The sequence below is a fragment of the Pelodiscus sinensis genome, chromosome 5 (genome assembly GCF_052426305.1).
Source record: "Pelodiscus sinensis isolate ZL-2025 chromosome 5, ASM5242630v1, whole genome shotgun sequence".
In the NCBI taxonomy this organism is placed as follows: domain Eukaryota; kingdom Metazoa; phylum Chordata; order Testudines; family Trionychidae; genus Pelodiscus; species Pelodiscus sinensis.
The window spans coordinates 42,895,841-42,922,162 of NC_143056.1; the positions used below are offsets into that span (position 1 = coordinate 42,895,841).

The 26,322-nt window shown below is 48.2% G+C and overlaps 1 protein-coding gene and 1 long non-coding RNA gene across 5 annotated transcripts in view; one reads left to right on the forward strand and one right to left on the reverse strand.

Annotated features, from left to right (window-relative positions):
- LOC112544898 (uncharacterized) overlaps positions 1 to 21,168 on the forward strand; it is a 197,272-nt gene extending 176,104 nt beyond the window's left edge. For both annotated transcript variants that reach the window (XR_016349618.1, XR_016349617.1), the window contains 2 exons: positions 3,288 to 3,355; positions 20,639 to 21,168. This is a non-coding gene — a long non-coding RNA (uncharacterized LOC112544898). The remainder of the gene's footprint in view (positions 1 to 3,287; positions 3,356 to 20,638) is intronic.
- The window catches only part of ESRRB (estrogen related receptor beta), a 183,846-nt gene that overhangs the window by 8,344 nt on the left and 149,180 nt on the right, over positions 1 to 26,322 (reverse strand). For all 3 annotated transcript variants that reach the window (XM_025181980.3, XM_025181979.3, XM_006117787.5), the window contains 3 exons: positions 17,592 to 17,702; positions 16,123 to 16,284; positions 2,512 to 2,781 (listed from right to left, as the gene is read on the reverse strand). In XM_025181980.3, the coding sequence (XP_025037765.1) occupies positions 2,512 to 2,781; positions 16,123 to 16,284; positions 17,592 to 17,702 (543 nt within the window). The remainder of the gene's footprint in view (positions 1 to 2,511; positions 2,782 to 16,122; positions 16,285 to 17,591; positions 17,703 to 26,322) is intronic.

Here is a 26,322-nt window from a genome sequence, read left to right on the forward strand (position 1 = left end):
AGGGCCTGATGAAATGCATCCTAGAATACTCAAGGAGCTGATAGAGGAGGTATCTGAGCCTCTAGCTATCATCTTTGAAAAATCATGGGAGACAGGAGAGATTCCAGAAAACTGGAAAAGGGTAAATATAGTGCCCATCTATACAAAGGGTAATAAGAACAACCCAGGAAACTACAGACCAGTTAGTTTAACTTCTGTGCCAGGGAAGATAATGGAGCAAGTAATTAAGGAAATCCTCTGTAAACACTTGGAAAGTGGCAAGGTGATTGGGAACAGCCAGCATAGATTTGTAAAGAACAAATCATGTCAAACCAATCTGATAGCTTTCTTTAATAGGATAATGAGTCTTGTGGCTAAGGGAGAAGCGGTGGATGTGGTATACCTAGACTTTAGTAAGGCGTTTGATACGGTCTCGCATGATATTCTTATCAATAAACTAGGTAAATACTACTTAGATGGGCTTCTATAAGGTGGGTGCATAACTGGCTGGATAACTGTACTCAGAGAGTAGTTATTAATGGTCACAATCCTACTGGAAAGGCATAACAAGTAGGGTTCCGCAGGGGTCTGTTTTGGGACCAGCTCTGTTCAATATCTTCATCAACGATTTAGATATTGGTATAGAAAGTACGCTTATTAAGTTTGTAGATGATACCAAGCTGGGAGGGGTTGCAACTAATCTGGAGGATAGGGTCATAATTCAAAATGACCTGGACAAATTGGAGAAATGGTCTGAGGTAAATAGGATGAAGTTTAATAAAGACAAATGCAAAGTGCTCCACTTAGGAAGGAACCATCAGTTCCATACATACAAGATGGGAAGCGACTGTCTGGGAAGGAGTACGGCAGAAAGGGATCTAGGGGTTATAGTGGACCACAAGTTGAATATGAGTCAGCAGTGTGATGCTGTTGCAAAGAAAGCAAACGTGAGTCTGGGATGCATTAACAGGTGTGTTGTGAGCAAGACACGAGAAGTCATTCTTCCGCTCTACTCTGCACTGGTTAGGCCTCAGTTGGAGTATTGTGTTCAATTCATGGTCCCAGAACAGTTGACCCCTTTATTAGGGATGTAAAATCCCGTTTAACTGGTTTACTCTTCATGGCCGGTTCAGACCAAGACCAGGGCCGGATTAAGGGGGGGGCTAGCCGGGCAGCTGCCCGAGGCGCCAACCTATGGGGGGTGTCTGATGGCAGCTGTAAGGGGCCACACGGCACCCCTTAGAGCTGCAATCAAGTGCTGCGCACCCGAATGCAGCTGTAGGGTGCACAGCGCGCCAGGGGGCGGAGCCACGCATGCGTTGTGTGCCCGCTGCCCAGGGCGCAGGAATGACTCGAGCCGGCCCTGACCAGGACTGCTCTGTTGAGGCTGCTAACAAAGGGGGAAAGTTCAAATGCTAAGTGCAGTGGTGGTTTTGGTGTTGTGGACACTTGTCAACTGGGATTGGAACCTTCAACAAATTTCACACTGGCCAGCACCCCCCTCCGACAGAGCAGGGTATAAAATCAGACTGTACAGTCTGACTTCTCTGTAGGCAGCACCGAGCCAGGCCAGATTCAAACAGGGCCTTTGAAACAAAATGTGATACGTCCTATTTTAAAAGAGCCAAGTTGTTCCCCTGCCCTGCCCTGAGTTTGCATAGGAACTGGTGATTTCAAAGTAAAAGGCTCCATATTCCATTCTCTGATCCCCCTGAGCCAGCCTTTCCTCCTGACCTGGCTCCAGGACACTAGGGGGAAAAAAGCTCCATATTCAGTAGTTCTGACTCCAAAAGCCAGCCAGTCCCTCTCTCAAAAAACTTGAGGCCTGAGTGGAGATGGGGACTCATGAGTGAAAGGGCTCATCTTTCCTTTCTTAACTCCAGCCTCAGCCCCTCCAATGAGGGACATACGTTGGGAGCACAAACCAGCTGCCCACTCCTGATATAGATCCTTTTTCCTCAAATACCAGCCAATGGGCTGGATCCAGTCCACCAGGGTTAGCTCCGGGCGGGCCCCCACTGCTATATTTACCTGCATGGCTGCAGGTACTGGCAATTACGGCTCCCATTGGCCACAAATCGCTGTTCCCAGTCAATGGGAGTTATGGGAAGCGGTGTCCCATACTGCTTCTCGACGCTCCCATTGGCCGAGAACACCGATTCGTGGCCAACAGGAGCTTCAATCACTGCTACCCGTGGCCATGCAGGTAAATATAATAGTGGCGGTCCACCAGGGTCTAACCCTAGTGAACTCACCACTGTGTTATTGGCCATCCCTCTTCTATACGCTATTTCCAGACCTCTAGAGAGAGGGCTTCCATTTCCCCAAGGTACTCAATTCACTTTCAATTTAAAAGACAAACAGTGGGGAGAGTGGGTACTGTGTTAGATCCCCTGGAGAGACTCACTGTTACCAGGAACCAGAGTGTAGCCAGGCACTGGTGTTCTGACTCCTCAGGAGCATCTTGACGTGCTAGATCCATGTTGGCCTTGGCTCCCCTGAGCCTCACACCAGCCCAGATCATGACTTTACCTGAGTTGGCAAGGGCCAGGGCCTTGAGGGTGACAAATTCCTCCTTCTCCACCTTCAGCTTCTTGTAGCGGCGCACCAGCTGCAGGATGGCCAGGTAGAGTTCCAGCAGCCCTGTTAGGCGCGAGTGCTCCTCATCCATGATGTAGTCTTCGGCATAGACCAGCTTGTCTTCATAGGGCAGGGAGCGGTACACGATGCCCAGGATGAGGATCTCCATCCAGGCGCTCTGCAAGAGGCTCATCTGGTCCCCCAGAGAGAGATTAGAGAAACCTGGCAAGACAAATGACAAGCAGGGTCAAACTGGGATGGGCTCCAAAGGCTGTATCCCCCCACAACTCCCCTGTTTTTCTGGGCGTCACTCCATTTCTCCAGTCCCCGCCTGCCTGCATGGGACATGGGCTCACAGAGCACATCTCCAAAGCCCATGGCAATGAGCCTCCTAGCCCAGGTGGATAGACTTGGGTTTGCGAGGCTCATGCTGGCATTTAAAAACTTGGGTAGACAGTGCTCTGAAGTTATAGCTTGGAATGGAACTCTAACGTCCCATCCCCTTTGCTTCAGGCTTCAGAGCCTGAGCTGTTGGAGCTACACAACCATTTTTGGTGTGGGCTGGAAGGCTTGCTGCCATGGGCTATGTAGACATACCCTGTCTAGGAATTTACATGGCCCTAATCATATAGTGTCTGGCACCCCTGGAGTTCACCCATCTCTCTACTTCCCAGTTCACTCGCAGTCCTGCCTGGAATTCATTCTTCTTCCTCCCCATTTCCTTGCAGCACTGCCCGGAATACAACCCAGTCCTCAGGCAACACCGTGATCCTCGCTCCTCCTGCAGCACTGCCTGGTAGGTACCTTGTTTCTATGTTCTTCCTGCTGTATTTTCTGTAATGCAAACTATTCTCTCCACCCCAGCAAGGAGCTCTGTCCTGTCTTCGTATGACAATGGACAGAGCAGCACTCCAAAGGGAGTCAGTGGATTCTTGAGAGAAGATGCTTGCCCAAGAGTTAAGCTCACCAAAATGTCATCTCAGCTCAAATTTTCCTCCACTGTAGCAAACTGGGAGGATCAAAAGTTAAATCCATATGAAAACATGTTCCACTTCTGTACATCATGACTCCCCACACTCAACAATTCCAGATTTCTACTCAGAGCCCCACAATATCCCAAAATGCTCACAATGCCAGACAAAAACCTAAAATACCAAGAGATGGGTCAGCATGAACAAACCGAGTAGCAAGAAGGTACAGATCCCTAAACAGACATGGAGCCTGGCCCCATGAATAGAGCTCACAACGGAGGTGGGCAGAACCAAGGCAGCCCCCTCCCCTCCAAACACAGACAAAACGAACATAAACAGGATGGCACAAAGCACTGTTCACACGAAAAGAAGCGTGCGTGCACAACCACCCATATGACAGAGCTGAGATTGAGATGAGAGGCACCCTCTGCTCTAGTGTCTGAAATACAAGGGAGTATGAAAGAGATTTTGCCTGAAGTGGTGAAGCAACGAGGAAAAACTCTGCTGGGCTGTAAGAAAAAGGAGAGGTACTGCAGAGATGGCCTCAGGCTCTGTAGCAGCCTGACACTGGCTCCTGAATGGACACAAGTGCCTTGTGTCTGTCTGCAAATCCTAAACTCTGTGTGTAGTATCCCTGCCCACCATGACAGAGAGCAGAGCACGGTGTTTATACGGGGCAGCCTGTCCTGGCAATAGAGTCTCTCAGAACTGAGCAGAAGTGGGAAGGCCTGGGTATTTCTAAGCAGCAGAAACACCTGGGACTTGATGCAGCCTTCTCTCCCCTCCCTCACATCCAGGCGCCCACCTTTTTTTAAGTTTTCTCTCCTTAACTCATTCAGTGTCCTCTGCCCCTCTTCCTCCTGCAGCCTCATCTGTGTTCATTAGCCCCCGCCTCCGAGATTCTCCATCTCCATAGGCCACAAATTGTATGCAGTGAGATGCCCTTTATTCCCACAGTCTGCACTGCTCAAGTCCTGTGTCTGGGCCCAGGTAACCAGCCACTGCAATGATCATTTGATTTCTCTTGTTATCAAGTCAGCAATTAACAAAAGAGCTGGTGATTGCTGTATTGACTGACTGTAGGTTCTATTTTTCTATCAGTGCTATCTCAGCCTAAGGAAGTGGGGGTAGGAAGATGGGTTAGTCTTATTTATTTATCACTACACCATGTTTTGTGTTTGTGTTGCCAGGGGAAGCAAAGGGTGATAATGGCATGGCAGCCCTTGGACATCCAATTTCCCTTATCAGGCCCCTGAATAGAAAAGAGGCCCCAGGCCACATTAATTAACAGATACCAATCAGCTGTCACGTGGGGGTGTGTGTGTGAGGTCTGGGGGGTAGCAGTGGGTGGGAGGGAGGAATCGATAATCCATTGGGGAGGAGTGCCAGAGGGAATAAGGGAACAGCTAAAGACCACCAGGGAGAGGAGCTTGGAATAGAGAGTGAAATGAGTTAGCACTCAGCTAGGGATTCAATCTATCCACCCAATAGCATGGGGTTACCGTCGCTGTGGGAGGGAGGCTCATACATACTCCCCATTGTCACGGGCTTCTTTCCAGCTAACAATCCAGGCCTGTTCCAGGCCCTGAATATGTTTGTAGAGAAAGGACTGGCTGTGTTCTTGAGTCAGCTAGTAGGGTGTGGCTATCCTGAAGAGTTAGGTATTCATATGGGCAAGTTTGATACCCCCCTGTTCCTTCTCTTTAAAAAAAAAAAATGTATTTCTGAGACCTACCTCTTCCTTCTTCCTTAGCCCCGTCTGTTGCAGCTGGGATACAGTCCCCCTTTTACCTCAGTGTCTCAGGGCAGTAAATGGGAGAATGGCCTGAGGAGAAATGTACATCAAGCTCCTGATTTCTGATGCCTTGCTGACACTCTCCTCTGCTGCATGTGGTGTGAATGTGCTATCCCCTCTGGGAGAGAGGGGGGCTGCTTTGCAGAAAAGTTGTTATAACTTCAGTTCCCTATGTTTCTAGCCTCTCTCACTCTCTCCTAGTTGCACTCCCCACTGTGGCATTAGCCATTCATTCAACTCCAAAAAGGAAGGCTGTTCAGGACTTAAGATGCAAGCTTGGGACTTGAGGGTCCTCAGTTCAACTCCCACAGTTGCCCTGGGTCGGTCGCTTAGTCTTGTTCTGCCTCATTTCTAAAATGGGGCACTTCTCTACCTGAAAGAGCTGTTGTGACAATAAATATGGGGAAGATTTTTTTGTTTGTTTTTGCTCAACAACTTTGAGCTTGGAGTACTGGCACCTTTTTTCTTACAAAAAAAGCACTGCAAATGACAATCACCCACAGAAAGTGTTGGAAAACTGCTAGTAAGTATGCTGGATGGAAATGAATGGAGTGTGTGTATTAGATGGAGCTACGGCAGTAGTTCTCGGCCTTTCCAGACTACTGTACTCTTTCAGGAGGCTGACTTGTCTTGTGTACCCTAAGTTTCACCTCACAAAGTCAGACATAAAAAATACAACCGTGTGACAGCACGCTATTACTGACAAATCAATTACTTTTGATTTTTATGATCGACTTAAATTGTGACCCCCCCCCCCCACCCTGGTGAAAAACTTTAAACAGTATACAGAGCAGTATAAACAAGTCATTGGTGGCATGAAATTTTAGTTTCTATTGATTTTACTAGTACTTTTCATGTAGTCTATTCTAAACTAGGCAAATATCTAGCTGATTTGACCACCAAGAAGGCTGGGGGTGATTGGATGTCTAACATAGTGAATGCCAGTGACTAAAATAGGAACAAAACAAGTTAAAAGTTACTTAGACAAATTAGATGATCAGGACTTGATGAAATACTCAAGGAACTGACTGAGGTATATCTGAAAACTCCTAGAATACTCAAAGAGCTGACTGAAGCCAGTTTCCCCCAGCACCAGCTCCTGCTCCCCACTTGCTGCCTCTGATACAGAGGCAGCAAGTGCTGGGGGGAGGGAGGGTGGATCATGTAGTGGACTCAACTACCTGATAAACCTAGGCTATAGCTATATTTGCCCTTTTCCAATCTTCTGGAATATCTCCCGTTTCATGACTTTTTGAAGATAATTGCTAAGGGCTCAGATATTGCATCCCCCATATCCCCACATGCTGCCCTGAGCCCTCCAATCCTACTCCAAACTCACATCTCTTAAAGGTACTGTCTTATCACAACCTCCCAATCCCTTGCACTGTGCCCCCTCCTGGCAGGGGGTGATACACCAGTACCCATAATCAATTTAAGTTAATTTCACCTCTGGATCCAGTTCAGTTCAATATCTTCATCAGTTATTCAGATTATACAAGTTGCAGATGATACTAAGCTGGGCGGAGTTGAGAGTGCTTTGGAGGATAGGGTTAAAATTCAAAATTATCTGGACAAACTGCAGAAATGGTCTGAGTTAAAGAGGATGAAATTGAATAAGGACAAATGCAAAGTACTCCACTTAGGAAGGAACAATCAGTTGCACATATACAAAATGGGAAAAGACTGCCTAGGAAGGAGTACTGCAGCAAGGGAGTTAGGGGTCATATATAAATAAAAGTCATCAGTGTGACACTATTGCAAAAAAAAGCACACATTTTTGGGATGTATTAAGAGTAGTGTCATAAGAAAGACATGATTCTTCTGCTCTACTCAATGTTCATTGGGCCTCAGCTGGAGTATTGTGTCCAGTCCTGGGCACTACATTTCTGGAAAAATTGAAGAAAGTCCAGGGAAGGGAACAAAACTGATTAAAGGTCTAGAAAACATGACCTATGAGGCAGGATTGGAAAAAAATGGGTTTGTTTAGTCTGGAAACGAGTAGACTGAGAGGGACCAGGACAACCATTTTCAGGTACATAAAACGTTGTTTCAAGTAGGATGGAGAAAAATTCTTAACCTCTGAGGCTAGGACAAGAAGCAACGGGCTTAAACTGCAGCAAGGGAGGTTTAGGTTGGACATTAGGAAAAACTTCCTGCCCATCAGGGTGGTTAAACACTGGAATAAATAGCCCAGGGAGGCTGTGGAATCTCCATCTCTGGAGATATTTAAGAGCAAACACCTATGAAGGATGCTCTAGATAATATTTGGTCTAGCTATGGGCAGGGCTCGACAAATAATACAATCTACTCGCCATCAAACCTCTTCATGCCTCGATGGCACACATACCCCTGGTTGAGAACCACTGACATATGGCACCTGTGTCTCTCTTACCCACTTTGAAGATCAGTCACCACCAGAGATCTGGGAGTTAGAGCCAGATACTGATCTCAACTTTGTATAAATAAAATAATTCCATGGACCTCAATGGATGTGGACTCTGGATTTATGCTGGTGTCACCGAACTCAAGGGATGTGTCTAGACTGGCCAGTTTTTCTGGAAAATCAGCCGCTTTTCCGGAAAAACTTGCCAGCTGTCTACACTGGCCGCTTGAATTTCCGCAAAAGCACTGACTTCCTACTGTAAGAAATCAGTGCTTCTTGCGGAAATACTATGCTGCTCCCGTTCGGGCAAAAGTCCCTTTTGTGCAAAAGGGCCAGTGTAGACAGCTGAGATTTGTTTTCTGCAAAAAAGCCCCGATCCCGAAAATGGCGATCGGGGCTTTTTTGCGGGAAAGTGCGTCTAGATTGGCCACGGACGCTTTTCTGCAAAAAGTGCTTTTGTGGAAAAGCGTCCGTGCTAATCTAGACGCTCTGTTCAGAAAATGCTTTTAACGGAAAACTTTTCCGTTAAAAGCATTTCCGGAAACTCATGCCAATCTAGACGTAGCCACAGAGTTTAGGTGGAGATCTGTGGTAAGAACTAGAACCAGTAAGTGAACCTGTGCCCAGAAAGAAGGAAGCTTTCTGCTCTGCTGGACCTGGTTAGAAACAATGTGAGGTTATGGGCCAATTGGCATTAGCAGGGACTGCCAGCTTCTGCCCTTTCTAGCCTATTTTCTAGAATCTGTCAGATTAAAATTGGAAGAATTACTGGCCATAAAGACTTTATTCACCTGTTGCCTCCTATACCAATGAAGAAACAAGATTAGGGAGTCATGTATGACAAGAAACAGTACACAGACAGACCTCCACTGAATGCAAAACTATAGATACAGGGTTAGAACCTCATGTCTGGCTGATGTATTTTATTCCACCTTTGCACCCCCACCATGCTGCAGTTGGCTAGGGGCTGTTCTAGTCTTTGGTGCAAGTGAGAGCACTATTTAGGGCTGCTCTAACTTGTACCCAGCTACATCCCAGGTCCCCCGCTAACCTCAGGCACTGCTGATTTGAAGTGCCACGCAGAGCCAGGGTCAGCTGGGAACTCTCCATCTGATCCCAGGCTCCAGCGCGGCATTTCCATGGAATCCGGGATCAACTGGGGAGTCCCAGCTGACCCCAGGTTCTGGGGAAATGCTGCATGGAACCTGCCATCAGCTAGGGAATCTCCAACTGACCCCAGGTTCTGCTGAAACGCTGCACAGAGCCCGGGACCAGATGTGTGTTGCTGCTGCTTTGAAGTCCCCCCTCTTCCCTCCCCCCGTTGCTGCCTCTATCTGATAGAGGTAGCAAGGGGGGTGGGGATTGACTAGTCGACTGACTATCCGATAAGCATTTGCTTATCGGATAGTTGACTAGTCCTTAACATCCCTAGCACAGACCCCAACTGCATTAATGACACAGAACCAAAGAACTTCCAGCAACACAACTGTGTTATCTGTGCTGTTTGCCGGCACAACAGTCAGACCCAGCAACGAAATGTGAATCTCAGCTAGTTTGCCACACGGGACCCTTCAATAATGAGACACAAGTGCCTCGGTACTACTATATTAGAGCCTGGTGCTCACGGCTGCTGAACACTCAACTTTCAGGCCCCACTCCACCCGCTTGTGCCCTTGTACTGAAGCAGTCAGACTCTACAGTGCTGCAGCTGCATTCTCTCGGCTGTAGCCTAGCACAAAACTGATCACTTCTCACGACAGCCACGCGTGAATTCCATTCCCCCGCATTCCAGCCACAGGTTGCCACATCCCCTGTGGAAAATTACCTGGTTTGCTCTAGCTGCTGTGGTGACATTTCGTTTTTTTATTTCAATGATTTGGCAGGGTGCTCTCCCAGAATTTTTTTAAACCTACACACATAATTTGTGGCAAGTGGAGTTCATAATCTGTTAATTTATTATCATTTCTGTCATCCTGGAGGGCCATTAGCAGAGGTAATAAAGGGAGCTGTAATTATAGGATCTGAGGCCACTCCAGACACAGCTGCTGTCACTCCACTTGCCATATTTCATTCTGTGCTGCTGCGATCAGCTTCCCAGTGTGCACAGTACAACAGATACCTCGGGACAGCCTCTGTTGTTTCCCTCAAGAGAAGTCTCCTCTTCTACACAAAAGCATGTGTAAAAGGTAGATGAAATACAAAGGTGATTAACAGAGGGGCTGGGTGGAAGGAGAACAAGAAGGCAAGTCTCATCCAAAGGGGAAGGACTCCAAGCTGGTTGGGGAGGACACTGAGCTAATGATGTTTGCTCAACACTTTTAAAGAATATTTTCATGTTCGTGATGGCAGGAGAGTGGCTTTAAGCTTAAATCAGTTTCATTTTGCTGACATTAAAGAACAAGTTTGCTCTGGGACCTTGAAGTGCTGGGCTCGTTCCTGAGCCTGGGTTGTTAAAAACAACATTCTAATTTAACACAAGACTGACAGATGGGATATTAGTGCTTTTGCTTTGTTCTTGATGTCTGAGATTCAGGGGCTACACTTACAAGGGGGAGGTAGGCATCTAATTGCAACTTTAGGTGCTTAAGTAAGTCCAACATTTAGATCATCAAATATCCCAGTTTCCAGCAGCTCCTTAATACACTAGGCACCAAAGTTTCCACTGATAAGGATCCCATAGCATCTAACTGTCTAACAGAGCCATGCACATGCCCCCAACTACCCATGTCCTGGGGGGCAATGGGCAACTTAATAGACACTAGAGCAGGGATTACAGTCTGCCACACGAATGCCCACCCACTGACTTAGAGTGAGTGTCAAACTCTCACATGCTATGGAATAAAACTCAAAAAACCCCAAATAAACCCAACACAATCACAACGGGTACAACTCACAGCTATGAAAAGAAAACAGCCAACCCCTCCCTATCTTAGACTTTTTGGTCTGAGAACTAAGAGGTCAATTCAATGTCATAGGCCTTCAAGAGACTGCCATTATGCCAAACTCATCAGACTTTTTTTCTTAGCCATTGCGAACAGCTGAATGACTGCAAAATCGCTTAAACTAGAGTTTCAGGTCAGTCATTCTACACCTGAACGTGGGCTGAACCACAGCTCTGCTAGAGGTAGGATAAAACTACTGCAGGAACTGCCAGAGGCTCCAGCAAATGTCTGTCCTTCCTCTGGGGTCTGAAAAGTTCAAAAGCCAGTTGGTCATAAAACTGGCCATGCAGCAGTGGAACGATCCTGAATGTGCCAGGATCCTAAATCCCAAAAGATCCTAAATGTGCCAGGAAAGGAGCAGACCAGCAGGACAGGTCCCATAGGGTGTGTCTACACTGCAGAAAGATCCCAGCAGCAGCCAGTCTCATGGGGCTCAGTAGGTGTTCCCACTCACGCTGCTGCCTGGGGGGCAGGGTCTCAGAGCTTGGGCTCCCGCCTCAGCAGGGATGTCTGCAGCGTTTAGTTCAGCTGTGTAGTGCGAGCCTAAGGCAGCGGACTCAGTGTCACTGCTACTGTATTTCTGAAGTGTAGCTGCACCCACAGTCCCCTCTGTCTCACAGAAAGCTTTTGTTGACTATGTGCTGGCCTTGTGGGTTACCCCTGATGTACAGGCGCTGGTGAACTACCTGCCAATGAGCATCACTGTACTTGAAGGGAACTGCATTATTTTGAGGGAACCACGGTGCCCTGCTAAGACAAACTTGCAGCCAATTCAAAACTACTAAATGATGTTATAAAAAATACTCCTTCAGGGCCCTCATGTTGAGTACACGCCTAATGTGCAAGCTACATGCCAGACTGCTGGTGCCTAGATGTGCCAATAGGGGATAAGTTTATCATCATAAACAAGCTGTTTGTAAGAAGGAGTTTGCTAGGCTGTTGCAGGAAAAATACTGGTAGTGGCCTCTGCCCATTGGCCCAAGGGCTATTTAAGTATTTTATACAAAGTAGAACAGCTTTAACTAGAGACTCCCAAGTGGCAGAAGGCATCTCTGACCAGCATTGACTTGAGGCCTTGGTTCCTGAGAGGGGCTCGCTTAGGCAGCTCCCCTTTCAGCTTGCTGGCTTCTGAGAGTCCCTTTTTTAGCTCTGAACCCTCTCTAGTTCTGGCTGCCTAACCTGTGAATCCCACTGGGCAGCAGGGTGTCTAAAAGACAAGCCCTGCAAATGCTCAGCCTAAGAGCCTGTGGAGAAATCAAGCCTCCCATGTCTAAGAATTCAGCTGTGTGGCAACCTGTGTGTGAGATTAGCCCTGATGGGTGAGCTCCTTGATGGCTGAGTTTCGGGGTGTGCAGACTGAAAGAAACCAGCTGCAGTGATACACCCATTTGAGTCAGTCTCCTTCTCTGTGCTGCTGCTTCACTCAGTTTGTTTTATTATTTTTATTTGTGACGGGGGAGGGATTAAAATAAAAAGTCTGTCGTCTATTGTATTAAAAGTGCTTGTGTAAAGCCATTAGTTTGTTACTGTTGAGCTGGACTGAGCTCTGACCAGCCCAGGACATGTGGTGCTTGTATTGCCACAATGGGGTTTATTCACAGGAAAGGGAAATAGAAAATAGGGGAGATTGCAGGAGAACTCTGTCGTACCCATTTTACAGTGTAGCAGTCACTGTCCACTTCCCGGTGCTAGGGCAGAAGCAGCAGCGCTAAAATGAAAAAGTTTCCATAATAAAATTCAGGGAGGAGCAGCTTAAGTTCATCACAGGTCTAAGCAAGTGACCTCTGAGTTACTGCAATGCACAGCAGTGATAAGGGACTTCCACACCTAGATGTCTGGGAACTAACACTCACAGTGAGTAATTTAAAAAACAACAAATGGTCTGGTAGCACTTTATAGACTAACAGAACAGGTAGATGGTATCCTGAGCTTTCGTGGGCACAGCCCACTTCTTCAGATGACTGGTCTATAAAGTGATACCAGACCATTTGTTGTTTTTTTTCTGTAACAGACTAACTCAGCTACCCCCTGAATCTCCTTCAGTGAGTAATTTGTGAGTAACTGTGTTGGGTGGGGCCATGCAGCAAAAAACCAGGGCAGGAAGTGTCAGGGCTGGGTCAGCTGACCGGGCGTGCACTTGAGGGCTAGGAACAGCAGCATGGACATTTGGGCTGGGCCCCCAGCTAAGCAGGAGCCTCTGCACTGAAGCTCTGTAGCACAAGCCTGAAATAGTTCACCTGAGCTCGGACGCTTGCTCTTGTGGGGTTTTTTGGCTGTGCTGCCGTATCTTTAGCTGGCTTGTGTTCATGCCCTTTCTGTTAAGGGAGTTAACCCGGCTGCTGGGTTAATGGAGCAATCCAGGCTGAGAATCCTCAATCAGCAACATAGCCCAGTTTGTGCTGAATCAGCCCCAGGTGGATTCCACAGCTAGCGAGTGGTGTAATCCCGGATACTGCAGATCTCCTTTAAGAAGGGCAGCCCTGGCATTAACCTCCGCTCACAAACACTGCCCCCAGAAAGACCTATTTCTCCAATCTCTACAGCAGAGATCTCAAACTCCCAGCCCATGGGCCATCTCAGGCTGGAGGAATTGCTCCTGCTGCCACAGGAAGTGTGAGGGAGCTCAACCGCTGGTGCCAAGCCACACTAGGCCCTCCCCCGATAATCCCTGAGGCTATGTCCCTTGGAGGATGGGGTGCTATGGGAGGAGAGGGCAGGACGGTGGGAGACAGAGTGAGGCTTAGGAAACAATAACAGACAGCCTGCTCCTCCCCAGCCTGCCAGCACTCTCAGGCCAGACCGTGCATTTACTCCAACCCACAATAGCCCATGGACTGGGAGTTTGAGACCCCTGCTCTACAGTCAGGGGTGTGACTATGAAACACCTAACTCATGGTGCCTAGCAAATCACAATAGGAGCTTCAAAGCTTGAGTTACGCCCCTAGGCTCCCTGTACAGTGAAGGGGGACATGTGGATGCCTAAGAATGGGATCCATAAAAGTCTGCACACCAGGTGGAAAGTCAGGTAAACTAGCCAATGGTGGATGCCTAGAAGAGAGATGTGTCCTAATCTACCCCCACCATGGAGATAGGCATTTAAATCCAGGCTCCAGGCACCTATCTCTGTTTGCAATCTAAAGCCACAACCTGCTGTCTGGAGTCAGGCTATGCAGGTGTCTTGTGAGGAAGCGGTGGCCTCTCTTACAACCTTTAGTCACACGCTCACCTGGGAGGTGGGGAAACCCCTGTTCAAAGCCTCTCTCATTGGTCAGTGGGAGAGTGGACGTGTGTCTCCCACATCCCCGGTGAGTACCATATCCCCATGACCTAAGGGAGGTGGTGTTGAATATGCTCTCTGAGTGCACTGACTGGACTGAGCCCTGTGGGGACAGGCGGGGAAATGCCTGTCTTTCCCCTGGTTTGAGGATTTTGCTGCAGCTAAGGCATGAAAGAGTTGTCTAGACCTCTCCCGCTTCCTGATGCCATAGTGAACATGACCAGAGGCAGGAGGAACTTGGAGTCTTAGGGAACTTTTACAGTGGAAATGTTGGTGCCAAGTGAATGTGGGTGCATATAAGGCAGCTAAGTGAGGGGCTTTGTGGCTCACAAGGGTCTAAATCTGCTCTTTAGGTGCCTGAATCCCTTTGTACATGTAGGACAAGCTGCCCAGAAGTCCCCACTGCAAGCAACCCAGAAAATCTTCTCAAGCGGAGCCACCAACCTGAGAATCCAATGATGACAAAATTTACTGAGAAACAGTCATTCCAAAACCAAGAGGAGCAGCAGCCAAAAAGGGTATGTCTACACTACCACCCTAGTTCGAACTAGGTGGAACGGTAGTTCGAATTAGAAAGCCTAATTCGAACTACCTACTCCATGCCGCGTGTAGCCGCGGGCACGGAGTCCGAACTACTGGGGATTTAAAAATGGTGGCGCCCGGCAAGATGCAAATGAAGCCCGGGATATTTAAATCCCGGGCTTCATTTGCAACTTCGATTGACTACATTAACCACCCTAGTTCGAACTAGGGTGGTAGTGTAGACATACCCAAAGAGAACAAGGACAAACTGCAGAAATCAGTCACTGCATGAGTCAAATGCCTGCTAGGCTAGGACAACTGAACTATGGCAGATCCTACCAAGTGATCAGATGGGACTTAAAATGTGTCATGGAAAGATGCTGCATGGTTGAAGCATGGAACTGATGAACCAAGAAGTGGGCTGGGGAGAGTGTGAACCTGTGCAGAAGATGAAGCACTGTGTGCATGATCAACAGCAGATTAGGCCAGCAGCTGAGTACAAAATATTCCTATAGGCTGGGGGGAAAGAAGTGGCAGGGGCTGAGACTGCTGATCAACTAATTCATGCTGCATGTCCACCAGAAGAAGTCTTCTGCAACGCAGCAAAGTGAGCTCTGGGGACACTTCTGGAATCTCTCCCCACTCGCCCTGCACTTTTGCTACCCAATCAGAATTTTTGTCTAAGATGCCAGGTCTTCTCCTCTTGCTGCGTTATGTTCTGGAGCTTGACATAAGATCAAGCTGTGGGCTCTGAATGGCAGGAATCACATGGGAGCCCTCACTATGTGAGTGGGAAAACAACAAGTAGTCCTGTGGCACCGCAGAGACTAACAAAGACGTATAGAACCATGAGCTTTCATGGGCAAAACCCACTTCATCAACTGATGAGCTGAATGAGGGAGATGGTCTCTCCTTCAGCCTGGAACCTGTCGCTACAGTGCTCATGTTCCACACGGAACGCTGCTGCTGTGCTGAATGAACAGTATGGAAGGCCTGCACACGCCCCAGTCAGCTTCCCTGTGGAGCCAGATCCCATTACAGTCAAAATGTTCCCACCTTCCATCAACACAGGAAACAGGAGCTCCAAAGTGGTGCCCTCCTCAGTTGCCACATGGATGAGCCTTGCTCATTGGCCTTGCTCCTCTTGGCTAGGAAAGCTTCCCCTTCAGATGGGCACTGGGCTCTCTGTTCTGTGGTGCTGCAGCAGCACAGCTCCTGGCCACTACTGGCAACAGGGGAATATAACAAGACTGGGTACAACATCCAGTTGCCATGGTTATCTATAGACACAGTGGATTCAGACTGTCCTGAGCCAATGCCATAGGGCATGCAAAAATCACCAAAGCCCACCACTGTCCCACATAATCCCAAAGGCTCATGGCCAGGGGTTACTGTTGTCCCACTCAGTCACAGGCACTACTGACTGCTGTAGAATACGGTCTGTAAAGCTACCACATAATCCTAGGACACTAAGCGTAGATCATTAATTTGCACAAATCAATCATATACTGTATTGAACTCATTGCCAACGAAGGCCTCACTGTGAGCAGCTTTCTCTTGAAGTAGATTCAGCTCATCAGAGTGCCAAGATAAAGTGATGCTCACAGTGGTAAATAATCACCTCCCCTTGCCTTTCACACTCATTTCCCCTCCCCTAACTTCCCCCTTGTTACCTGGGATGTGCTTTGCCCATCCAATGATCACCACCAGTTCCCTGTCTGCTAAGTCACAGAGGGTTGTCAGCGCTTTGATGTCACTCTCCGGCATGGTGGGGTCAGGCATGGCATAAATCTTCTCTGGCTCTGCCACCATCAGGTGGGAGACGATCTTAGTCACTGCAAATGTCAGAGGAGAGGTTACTACTGCACCTGGCAGGAGATGGTGTGTTTGTAGCAGCTTTCCGACAATACTTAGCAGGATACAAAATTGGTGTTATGGGACCTGCAATTTGGGATCTCAGAAATGTGTTTTGTTCACAGCAGGAGGGAAACTGAACTGTAGTTGGTGTAGAGTTTTCAAACTTCTTATGCTGTGTGTTCCTTTCCAAATAATGTAGTCTGCCACCTACCTCCATCTGAGACAGGGTAATAGCATACCTATGATTAGATTGCCAAATCTTACTAAGCAAAATGTGTTCTCTGCCACTATAGGACTTTTCTCACACATTCCCAAATGACAGCCTGCATACCACTCTAGGTATGTGTACACCCCAGTTTGAAAATCACTGGTGTAGAGGTTGAAAACTAGAATCTATGACATTTTAGTACTGAGGCAACACCAGTAGAAGTCTTATAAGAAGACATTGTTCAGTTATACCAGGTATCCTATAGACACACAACAACAGTGAGAAAAGTCTTAGATCAATATGCTGGACAAACAACTGATGGGATGGTGAGACGCTAAGAAAACAACGTGGTGACATGGTGGCGAGAGATATGGGGGCCATGTGATTTAGTGGCTCTTGGGTGCAGGAAGGACCACAGCAGCACTGAAGTTATACACTTAGTCTCTCTCTCTCTGAGACAGCTCTGGTTAGGGATGTTAATTTTTGACTAATCAAGTATTCGATGGAATTTCCATCCACTAGTCGATAAGGGCGACACTTGCTATCCTGCTGTGCCTCTCCCTTTGAAATGTACAAGAGCTGCCTGCAGCTCTCGTACATTTCAAAGGGAGAAGTGCAGCACTTGGGACCCTGCACAAGAGTGGACTGCTTCGGTCCCGCTTGTGCTGTGTCCACTGTTGCGCCGCTGCCTTCCTCACGGAGATGGTGCTGGGGGGAATCGGCTTTTAAGCCAGCTCCTGCTCCTCCCCTCCCTGTTCCTCTGATACAGTGGCAGCAGGAGGGGGGAAGCGACTAGTTGAGTAGTGACTCAACTACCGGATAAGCCTAGGCGCTTACATCCCTAATTCTGACTGATGATCCAAAAAGAGTACCATCAATGAGCCATAGCCTTAGATGACACTATTCCACGCACAGTCTATATTCATTGAAAAAAAAAAAAACCCAATCTGATGGTGGTGGTTTGTAATGGAAACAGAAGAGGACAACAAGCCCACAACATTATTTGTGCACCCACAACACCAATAGAAAAAGAAGCTGTGCTGGACTTAAGGAACACAATAGGAAGCTTGTACATACATGGCTTTTTGGCTGGAGGAGGAATCTGTAAGCTCAGATAAGTACTGCTCTCTGAGTCCAATCTTCTCTTGTACTTCTGGCGTCCTCCGCGGACCCGGTCCAGACGAACTCCTGTAGGGAAGAGAGGAAAGAAACTTACAATCCCCTAGCAGCGTCATAATGACTGCTACAGTTTTGTAAATGAGGAAGCCTGGATAGTCTTCCTTACCCAGCAGAATTTCCCTGACCAGGACAAACGGCTTATGCGCTGAATCCAGCCCAGTTGTCCCAAGAGAGCCAGGTGGGCAGCCTCCTGCTCTGACAATATCACTAGGACAGCTATCTCTCCAGAAAACATTAATGAAGACAAAAACCAACCCACCTCAATTCTTGAATCATTGCATTGTGGATAAATTGAGGGCTTCAGATTTCTGTGCCCTCTGGATGATCATGTTTTTAAAAAGAAAGTCTCAGAAGTGTCAGTCGAAACTGCGCTTATGAAAAAACCCTTTTAGATTGTTCTTAAAAATGAAAAGTTAAATGCTCTGTGACCTTTTGCTGTTTATATTTGAGGAAAGCTGCCCCTAACAAATAGATTCTGAAATATGAATAGAACCAAGATTAGTCAAGCAAGGCAACCCATAATGAAAGAAGAGCTAAATATAAACAGGAACAAGACATTGTAACTTCTACCACAGAAAGGCAATGATAAAACCGAACGAAGGAGGCAGTGAAGAATTGTAGTAACAATACTTCAATACTCTGAGTTAAACAACAAGCAAAGCATCAAATACAACACTGAAATCACTAAACCTATACAAACAGCAATAGCAGGATCAATCATTGAGACAAGAACAGCAATCGAACTTCTACATCAGTAGTAGACTTGAGTGAATAGTGGAAAAATAAGACCATGAATAGCTGTCCAGATTATTAAATTCCTTTCTTGTTGGCTTTTTCTGGTCGTGTTCAATCTCTATAAAATTGGACAAATTGGACAAACTGCCATTGAAAGTCAATTGCGAGTCAAATGGAAATTGAATTTTAATTTTGCAAATGCAATATTCACAGCAATAATATTTGTGTGCCGATTTCATCCAATCAGAGTACCGAAATAACACCACATGATTTATCTGATTTATCTGACAAATCTAGCAACTATTTGGTGATCAATCCATAGAGCTAAAAAAAAAATACATCTCATAACTACATTTTAAACAACATGTACCTTTCAGGAAACTGCAGTCTACTCACAGCTATTGTATAGCAGAGAGAGACTTAATCTGACAAGTAAATTACTCAAATCAGACCAACACTTTGTTCTCTAACCAATACTGTTTCAGTAACCTGGAGGCACTATACCAAATCTGTACCCAAAAGCAATGACACCCCTTACCAATACGAGCAGCCGTACCCTGCTACTAACTCTACCACCACTTTACAGCAACATCAGTGCCCATGTGAGGGCTATGATGCAGATTTGAAGCTATAGACCTGAGTAGCAAGTGGTGTGGAAAGCATGACACCTGCTTACCGGCACTCATGCACGAGCATAGGAGCTGGCAGGGTTCTGTTGGCAAGGGTGCTTTGAGGGCTGGATGGTGCGGGTGCTTAGTACTGCGATTGGTCCAGTGCTTGTATGCACAGTAAGGCCCTTGGGACCACACAGTGATCTTCCTCTTCATGAGGCACAGCTCCTTGCACGTGAGCTTGGGAGGTGGGGGAAGGTAATATGATAGGCCAGATCCAGTCCCATGGTGTGCATCCCCACTCCAGCAGCCAGCACTGTAGGGGGAGGTGCCATTGACCCATCTTCTCCCTGTCTAGCCTGGTGCCATTTTCAGAGACCTGCTCCCCAGTGTGCAGGGGAGTAGAACCAGCTCTTGAAAGCCCAGCACAAAGGAATTGCTGTTGTGAGCGGCCCTTGCACAGCCCAGTGTGCAGAAAAGAGAAGGGAAGTGCATGAGAGGCAGATGAGAAGAGGGAACACGACTGAGCTAGGCTCTGTTGCACTTAGTTCTCCACTGGCATGGGACCTTGCCCTAGTTAGAGCTGCTCCCCCACCGGCGAGGCTGGGCTACCGAGAGTCAGGTGAAATCAGCTCTGACAGCCCTTCTCTGCATCAGACCCAACACAGTGAAGAACCAAGCCTAAAATTATAGCTTAAGCCATCAGTTTGGACACTGGAACCATTAATTTGAATTGAGATGTGAGGCCTCACTCTCCACTGCCTTTCCCATCATACTGTCCTTTACATGCATGCAGAGGGGTGTCCCATGTGATCACTCTGAGTTGGCAGCATTGCACACCGCACTTTGCACGGGTCAGGATGACAATACAAGGGCCAGAATGATGATGGAGCTGATGTCTAGCTATAGTGGAGATTGGTGGCTGCACAGGCCAAGTTAAAAGGATGATGTTCAACCACCTGGCCCCAAAAGAAGTTAGAACTGCACAGGGCTCACTCTAACCTCCATGGCTGATGTGTGGGCCAGTGTTAGTAGAGGTGCAATTATGGTCCTCCTATGCTACATCACACTCCTACCTGATTATCCCACCTAAATGCCCTGCTACTACCCCCGGTATTACACCACCTAAATGCCCCAGTACTAACAAGGTTATATCCTTGCACATGGGATGCTGGAGCTGACTGATGTGGGAGGACTTTCAACCAGCAGATAATTCACTGCTGTTGCTCTCTTTTAAGGCCACTCTGTGCTGCTTACATAGTGCAAACTTATTTGGCATAATGAGCAAGGCAGGAGCCAATCATCTCCAATGAGTTAAAATAGCATTGTTTCCTGTGAGTAGTCAGGGGGTTCAGAGGTGCTGAGCATGGGGGGGAAGACTTGACGGCTAGACAGACAGGTCAGAAGAAAGTCCAGGAAGCAAACTGTGTGATGTCAGAGCATACTGGATGAGTTTGCTGCAGCTGGCACATTTTCTAAGCAGGCCACTGAGCCAGTGAAGAGACCCACTGAACTTACAGAAAGTCAATGGGGCCTGGCTCCCACATCCCAAGGGCACCTTCAAACATTTTATCCAGTGTTTCTTATTTCCCTTCTCAGCACCAAGGAGCCTGGCTGGATGGCTCTTCCTTTGAAGTCCCATCAAGTTCCAGGGAGAGAAGAGAAAAAAGCAGCAGAATTTGGAGCCTCAGGAGACCCAGGAAGAATGGCAAGCCCATGCGACACAAATCCAGAGTCCTGTATTAGCCAGGAGACCCCAGGACTGGCTTCTATCCTGTAACTTCTGTACTGAGATCAATGTGTTCAGATTTCAAAAGACAGAAACCCCATGAGGCCTCTATCACATGCTGTGCTGAATGAGCAGCGCCTCAAGTCAGTCAGGGAGAAAACATGCCTCCGCAGGAAGTGTGGAGTCAGCAGCAGAATAGGGAAAAGGCTGCGAAAGTGATAAACACCATGAATATGACAGTGAGTTGCCTGGCTTAAGCAACCCCTTCTGAAAGATCCACTGCTTCCCATTCCCCCTCACAGCTTAGAACAGTGGTCCCCAACCTTTTGGGGCTGCCGGGCTCCCGGGGGCAGGGCTACTCACGCACCAGGCACCCGGGGGCAGGGCCACACACGCACCCAGGGGCGGGGCTACCCATACGGTGCGCACCTGGTGCTGGTGCCACCTATGTGCCGCATTCCTGGGGCCAGCGCCTGTGTCGCGCGCCCAGGGGTAGGACTGCCCATATGCCATGCGCTGGGGCTGGAACAGCCCATGCGCCGCACACCTGGGGACAGGGCCGCCACTGCCCATGTGCTGCATGCCCAGGGCCGGTGCCGCCCCTGTGCCATGTGCCCAGGGGCTGGCACCGCCCATATGCCACGTGCCCAGGGCTGGCACAGCCCTTGCGCCACGCACCCGGAGGCAGGGCCGCCCAAATGCCGTGCGCCCGGGGCTGGCACCGCCCATACCCTGTGCGCCCGCAGGCGGCCCTGTTCACACGGCGGGCACCGCGTTGGGGACCACTGGCTTAGAAGCTCACAGCTCCTGTTTCTTTTATGGGCTGATGGGCAGATATGATAAGACTGGGGGTGGAATCACCTATCCGCTTAGTAGAGGAGTTAGGAACCAATCTGCAATTCCCCAGAGTGCACTCTCTGCACATTCTGATGAAGCGAAAGGGGAAAAAAATGGCAAGGTAGTTGCTTTACTTGTCCCAAGGAGACATGCAGACAGGCGCATCGTCCCCAGCATTTGGCTGGTGGAATGGCTGCACAGGTTGCAGAGGTATTAGGGATCCTCAATCAGATTATAGGGACACAAAGGACTTAAGTGCATTAAAAGAGATAGAGAGACACAAGGAGATTTACCCTCCGTCCCTGGCTGAGTGGATACAGGCCTGTTCATCCAAGGACTTTGGCTTGTTAATTTCTAACGAGACAGTATTTTCCTCCTGTTCCCCATCCTATGACACTCCTTGAGGCAAACACTTTAAATAAGGTCACAGCCATTGTTCTGCCTCAGCAGCGGCAGCATTAGCCTTAAAGAGACAGCGTGTGGACTGACCCACATGCGAAACATCTCATCCATTTCCCAGTCACTAATCGGGGCAATCTGTAGGGGTGACAAGCAACTAAATGCATGTCAGTCCATTTGTTGTGTGTCTTATTATTGATCCTGGGTATAGTGAGCAAGATACTTGACAGACAAGTAACAAGAGAAGAACTCTGCCCTAAAGAGCTTGCAGTCTAACCGGTCCCATACAGACAGAGGAAGAGGGCACAGCTGATAACAAGAACGCTTACTTTTCCTTTGCACTTTTCACTTCCCGGAGTTTTGTTACTTTTCTGTCTGGTTGGTTTATTCTCTGATTTTGTGAATGCCTCTTACAAGGGAGTGAGGTGGAAGAAGAGGAGCATTGCAATGGGTTTCTAAGAGGGATGTGAAAAAAGAGTGGTAGCGTGGTGGGTGAGAGAAGCAGTGCCAGGCCTGGATGCAGTCAGAGAGGCAGTGTCAAACCCAAAGCAGGGTGGGCTGGGCTAGAGGGGCAGTTCCAGGCCTGGAGCAGCAGGGGAGAAGACAGATGAGATAAGAATGGGACAAAGAAACAGCAAGGGAGACAAATTGTGAGGTGTGAGTAGAACAAGGAGAGTAAAGGGTGCAAACAGAGATGAGATGAGAGGCATACAGGAGGCCAGGATGTGCATGGTGGAAGCATACAGACAGGGGCGGCCCGAGGCGGGCTGCCGGCAGCTGGCACCCCAGGCGGAATGCACAATCGGCACCTCTGTGCCCCAGGCGGAATGCACAATCAGCGCCCCCACTTCCTCAGCCCTCAATGGCATGATGTCATCATTGGGCGCCCTGTTTAATGCGGCGCCTTAGGCAACAGCCGAGTCGGCCTATACGCACAGGCCGCCCCTGCATACAGATGGATGTCAATCCAAAATCACATGGTGGTTAAATATTCTGCTTAACTCCTTCTATGCAGAATTGCAGGGTGGGACACATGGTATGAAAATACTTTGTGGGTTGCAACCAAACCTTTAGGGGTCACCCCATGCATGTTTTGCTTCCTTTGACGCTTCCCAGGATACGAGCAATAGAATCTTGTTAGCCTCCCGCTGCTGTATGATTTCCAACTCATTTCATACTGGGATCCCCACAATCCAGTTCCCTGCAAAACAGGTGTACAGCTCACAAAATCACCATCTCTATCTGGAACTCACTGGCCCCCATGTTACCACCTTCTGCAGAGAGGCACAAACAAACTGGGCTTCAAAGACATAAGAACGGCCATACTAGGTCAGACCAATGGTCCATCTAGCCCAGTATTCCATCTGCCAACAGTGGCCAATGCCAGATGACCCAGAGGGAGGGAACAACAGGTAATCCTCACACATTCCCTCTCCTGTCTCCCATTTCCAGACAAACAAAGGCTAGGGACACCATTCCTACCCATCCAGGCTAATAGCCATGAATCTATCTAGCTCTATCTATCCTCCGTGAATCTATCTAGCTCTTTTTCTGAACCCTATTAAAGTCTGAGCCTTCACCACATCCTCTGTCAAGGAGTTCCACGGGGTTGACTGTGCACTGAGTGAAGAAAAACTTCCTTTTGTTTGTTTTAAATCTGCTGCCTATTAATTTCATTTGGTGACACCTAGTTCTTATATTGTGGGAATAAGTACATAACTTTTCCTTATTCATTTTCCCACACATGTCCTGATTTTATAGACTTCTATCATATTCCACCTCAAGTCGCCTCTTTTCTAAGCTGAAAAGTCCAAAGTCTTTTTACTCTGCCTTCATATGGGACCCGTTCCAAACCCCTAATCATTTTTGTTGCCCTTTTCTGAACCTTTTCCAATGCCAATTGGAATTCCTTCCTCACACCTAGAAGGAGTGCCTCCAGCTCAGACCTGAGGCATACTGGCATGGAAAAGTTTGGAGGATGCTCATTTTTTCCTATTTCACTTTTAGGGGTTCATTATGACACAGAAAAAAGCTTGCAGTGCATAAACATGCCCACGGATCCACTTGTGCTGTAACAAAGAGAGTGACATACTCTACTCCTGTCACCTATGAGGAGAACCCCTCTAGAAACCCTGCCATGTGTATGAGACTCCCTTCTGCCACATTCGTCTGGGTTTCTTTAATCTGAGGTGTATGTGATTAGTTCTCCTGCCTGCCCTGTCCCAAAGTGGGTCCCAAGATGAAGGAAGGTGGCGGCGCTGGACTTGCAAGTTTACCTGGTCCTTTTCAGCCCACCATTCTGCCCTAGTAGGGCTGTCAGTTTTCTAACTGTCCTGTTGGTGCCACTCGTGTTCCAGGAGCTCATGTGAAGGGGGGTCTGTCTGTGACAATGCCAAGCCTCTGCAGTGCAAAAACCAATCTGCTGATCTGTTCAAGCTCCCTGCAGTTCTCTGCCATGCCCCTCAGAGAGACATCTGCCTGACGAGTTCGGGATCAGATGTCTCCTCGCTGACTTGATAACATCAGGCTTTTGGGGTTTTTTTTCTTAATGGAAGTAAAATAATTCCAGTGTTTTTTTTAAAAGCTGGACCCACGCCTAGTCTGTCGGAAGTAAAAATAGCCGAGTGTGCAGAGGCAGCAGCACAGGAAATCAGGTTTAGTTTTTCTTTTATATTCTGGGAACTAAAAATACTCTTAAAAGCTCTGTGAAGCTGAGCCCTGGCCAGTGGAAATGCAGCGTAGGCCCAATATCTGCTGTCGTGTCGAATTACTAGCTGCACATCACTTTCTATAGAGTCCGATCACATGCTCATGAATTGATAGTAACAGAGTGATCTATCCCAGCCTGAAGGCTCATGGCAGAGTTAAGCCAAGTGGCTCTGATGGGATGATCGGTACCCAGACTGAAAAGAACACAATTAAATGGGATGCTAAGAGGAATGCGTAGGCCAGGGAGCGATGCTGTAGAATTCACACCAGCAAGGCTGTTCCCTGGATGCAGAGGTCAGAGCCTTCTTTCACTGGCTAAACTGGAGTCTGAGGTACAGCTTCTACTCCAGTGCCCCGCTGGTATTTGGACAGTGCCATAGGTGTGTGTGGCAGGGGAGAAGTGAAAGGTCCCTGTCTCACGCAGTTAGCAGTCTACACGAGACAGAAGGCCATAAGCAAATGGCCACAGACAATGGATGGCAGGCAGTGCAGACTGGCAGCACTGAACAGAAGAGAAGGGAAAGAGCTCTAGGGGAAGCGTTGTTCCCAAGGTGTGATACTGGGGTTTTCCTTCTACTATTTGCTGTGTGTTTTGCCTTTACTCACAGGTGAAAGTGACTGGGATATCACAGAATCATTGAATATTAGAACAGGAAGGGACCTTGAGTGGTCCTCAAGTACAGTCCCCTGACCGCACGGCAGGACCAAACACCATCTAGATATGCTGGGGTGCAGAGCGCAGGCACGAGCAGAGAGTTTTAAAGAAGAAATTGGCGAAGCAGGATATTATTATTAGACCTGATACAACAGTAAAAAGAAGGAACTGCTGAAAAAAACCCTTCATTGGAGGGGGGAATGTGGAGCGGATGGTCTCTAACCAGGCTCTTCCAGCTCTGTCTTATATGATTCTAAGGCTCCAGGTGCAAAAGGCACCATGGAAAAGGCTTCTAGACATTGATATGCTCTATGACTAGCTTCTTGGCTCTATTAGGACAACTTTACAAGGCTGCAAGAATCTTTCCAGTGTATGGCTGGTACAACCCTTCCTCTCAAGGATTCCATGCTGGCATGGCCTCTTGGTGCCCAAAGGCAGCTAGCACAGCCTAGAGCAGCAGTCTGGCTGCAGAGGGACACCTGGTTGTTACAGATCAGCAAGGATGGGGAGATGGTGTAGGGGCCAGCTTTGCATCCTCCCTGAGTAGTTTTCTTGCTCTGAGACTGAAAACCAGCATCTGACCTTACCATTTGATTGGCTAAGCAGTGTATCTAATGAGCGCGCAAAGGAATTTTTGACATATACAGTAAACTTCCGATAATCCGGCACCTTTAGGACCCAGGGGGTGCCAGATTATCAAATATGCCGGACTATCAGAAGGGGGGGCTATGAGGGGTTTGGAGTGGGGTGGGAGGGGATGCCACCCCAGACCCCTCATAGCCCCCCCTTACGATAGTCAGGCTCTGCCCCAGGAGTCCCTGATTCAGCCACTGCTGGTCAGTTTCAGCAGTAGCTGAATCGGGGATGCCTGCAATAGAGCAGCTGGGGTGCTGCCGGGTTGGTCCCGCAGCACCGAGGGGCGGCGCTACGGCACCAACTCAGCAGCACTCCAGC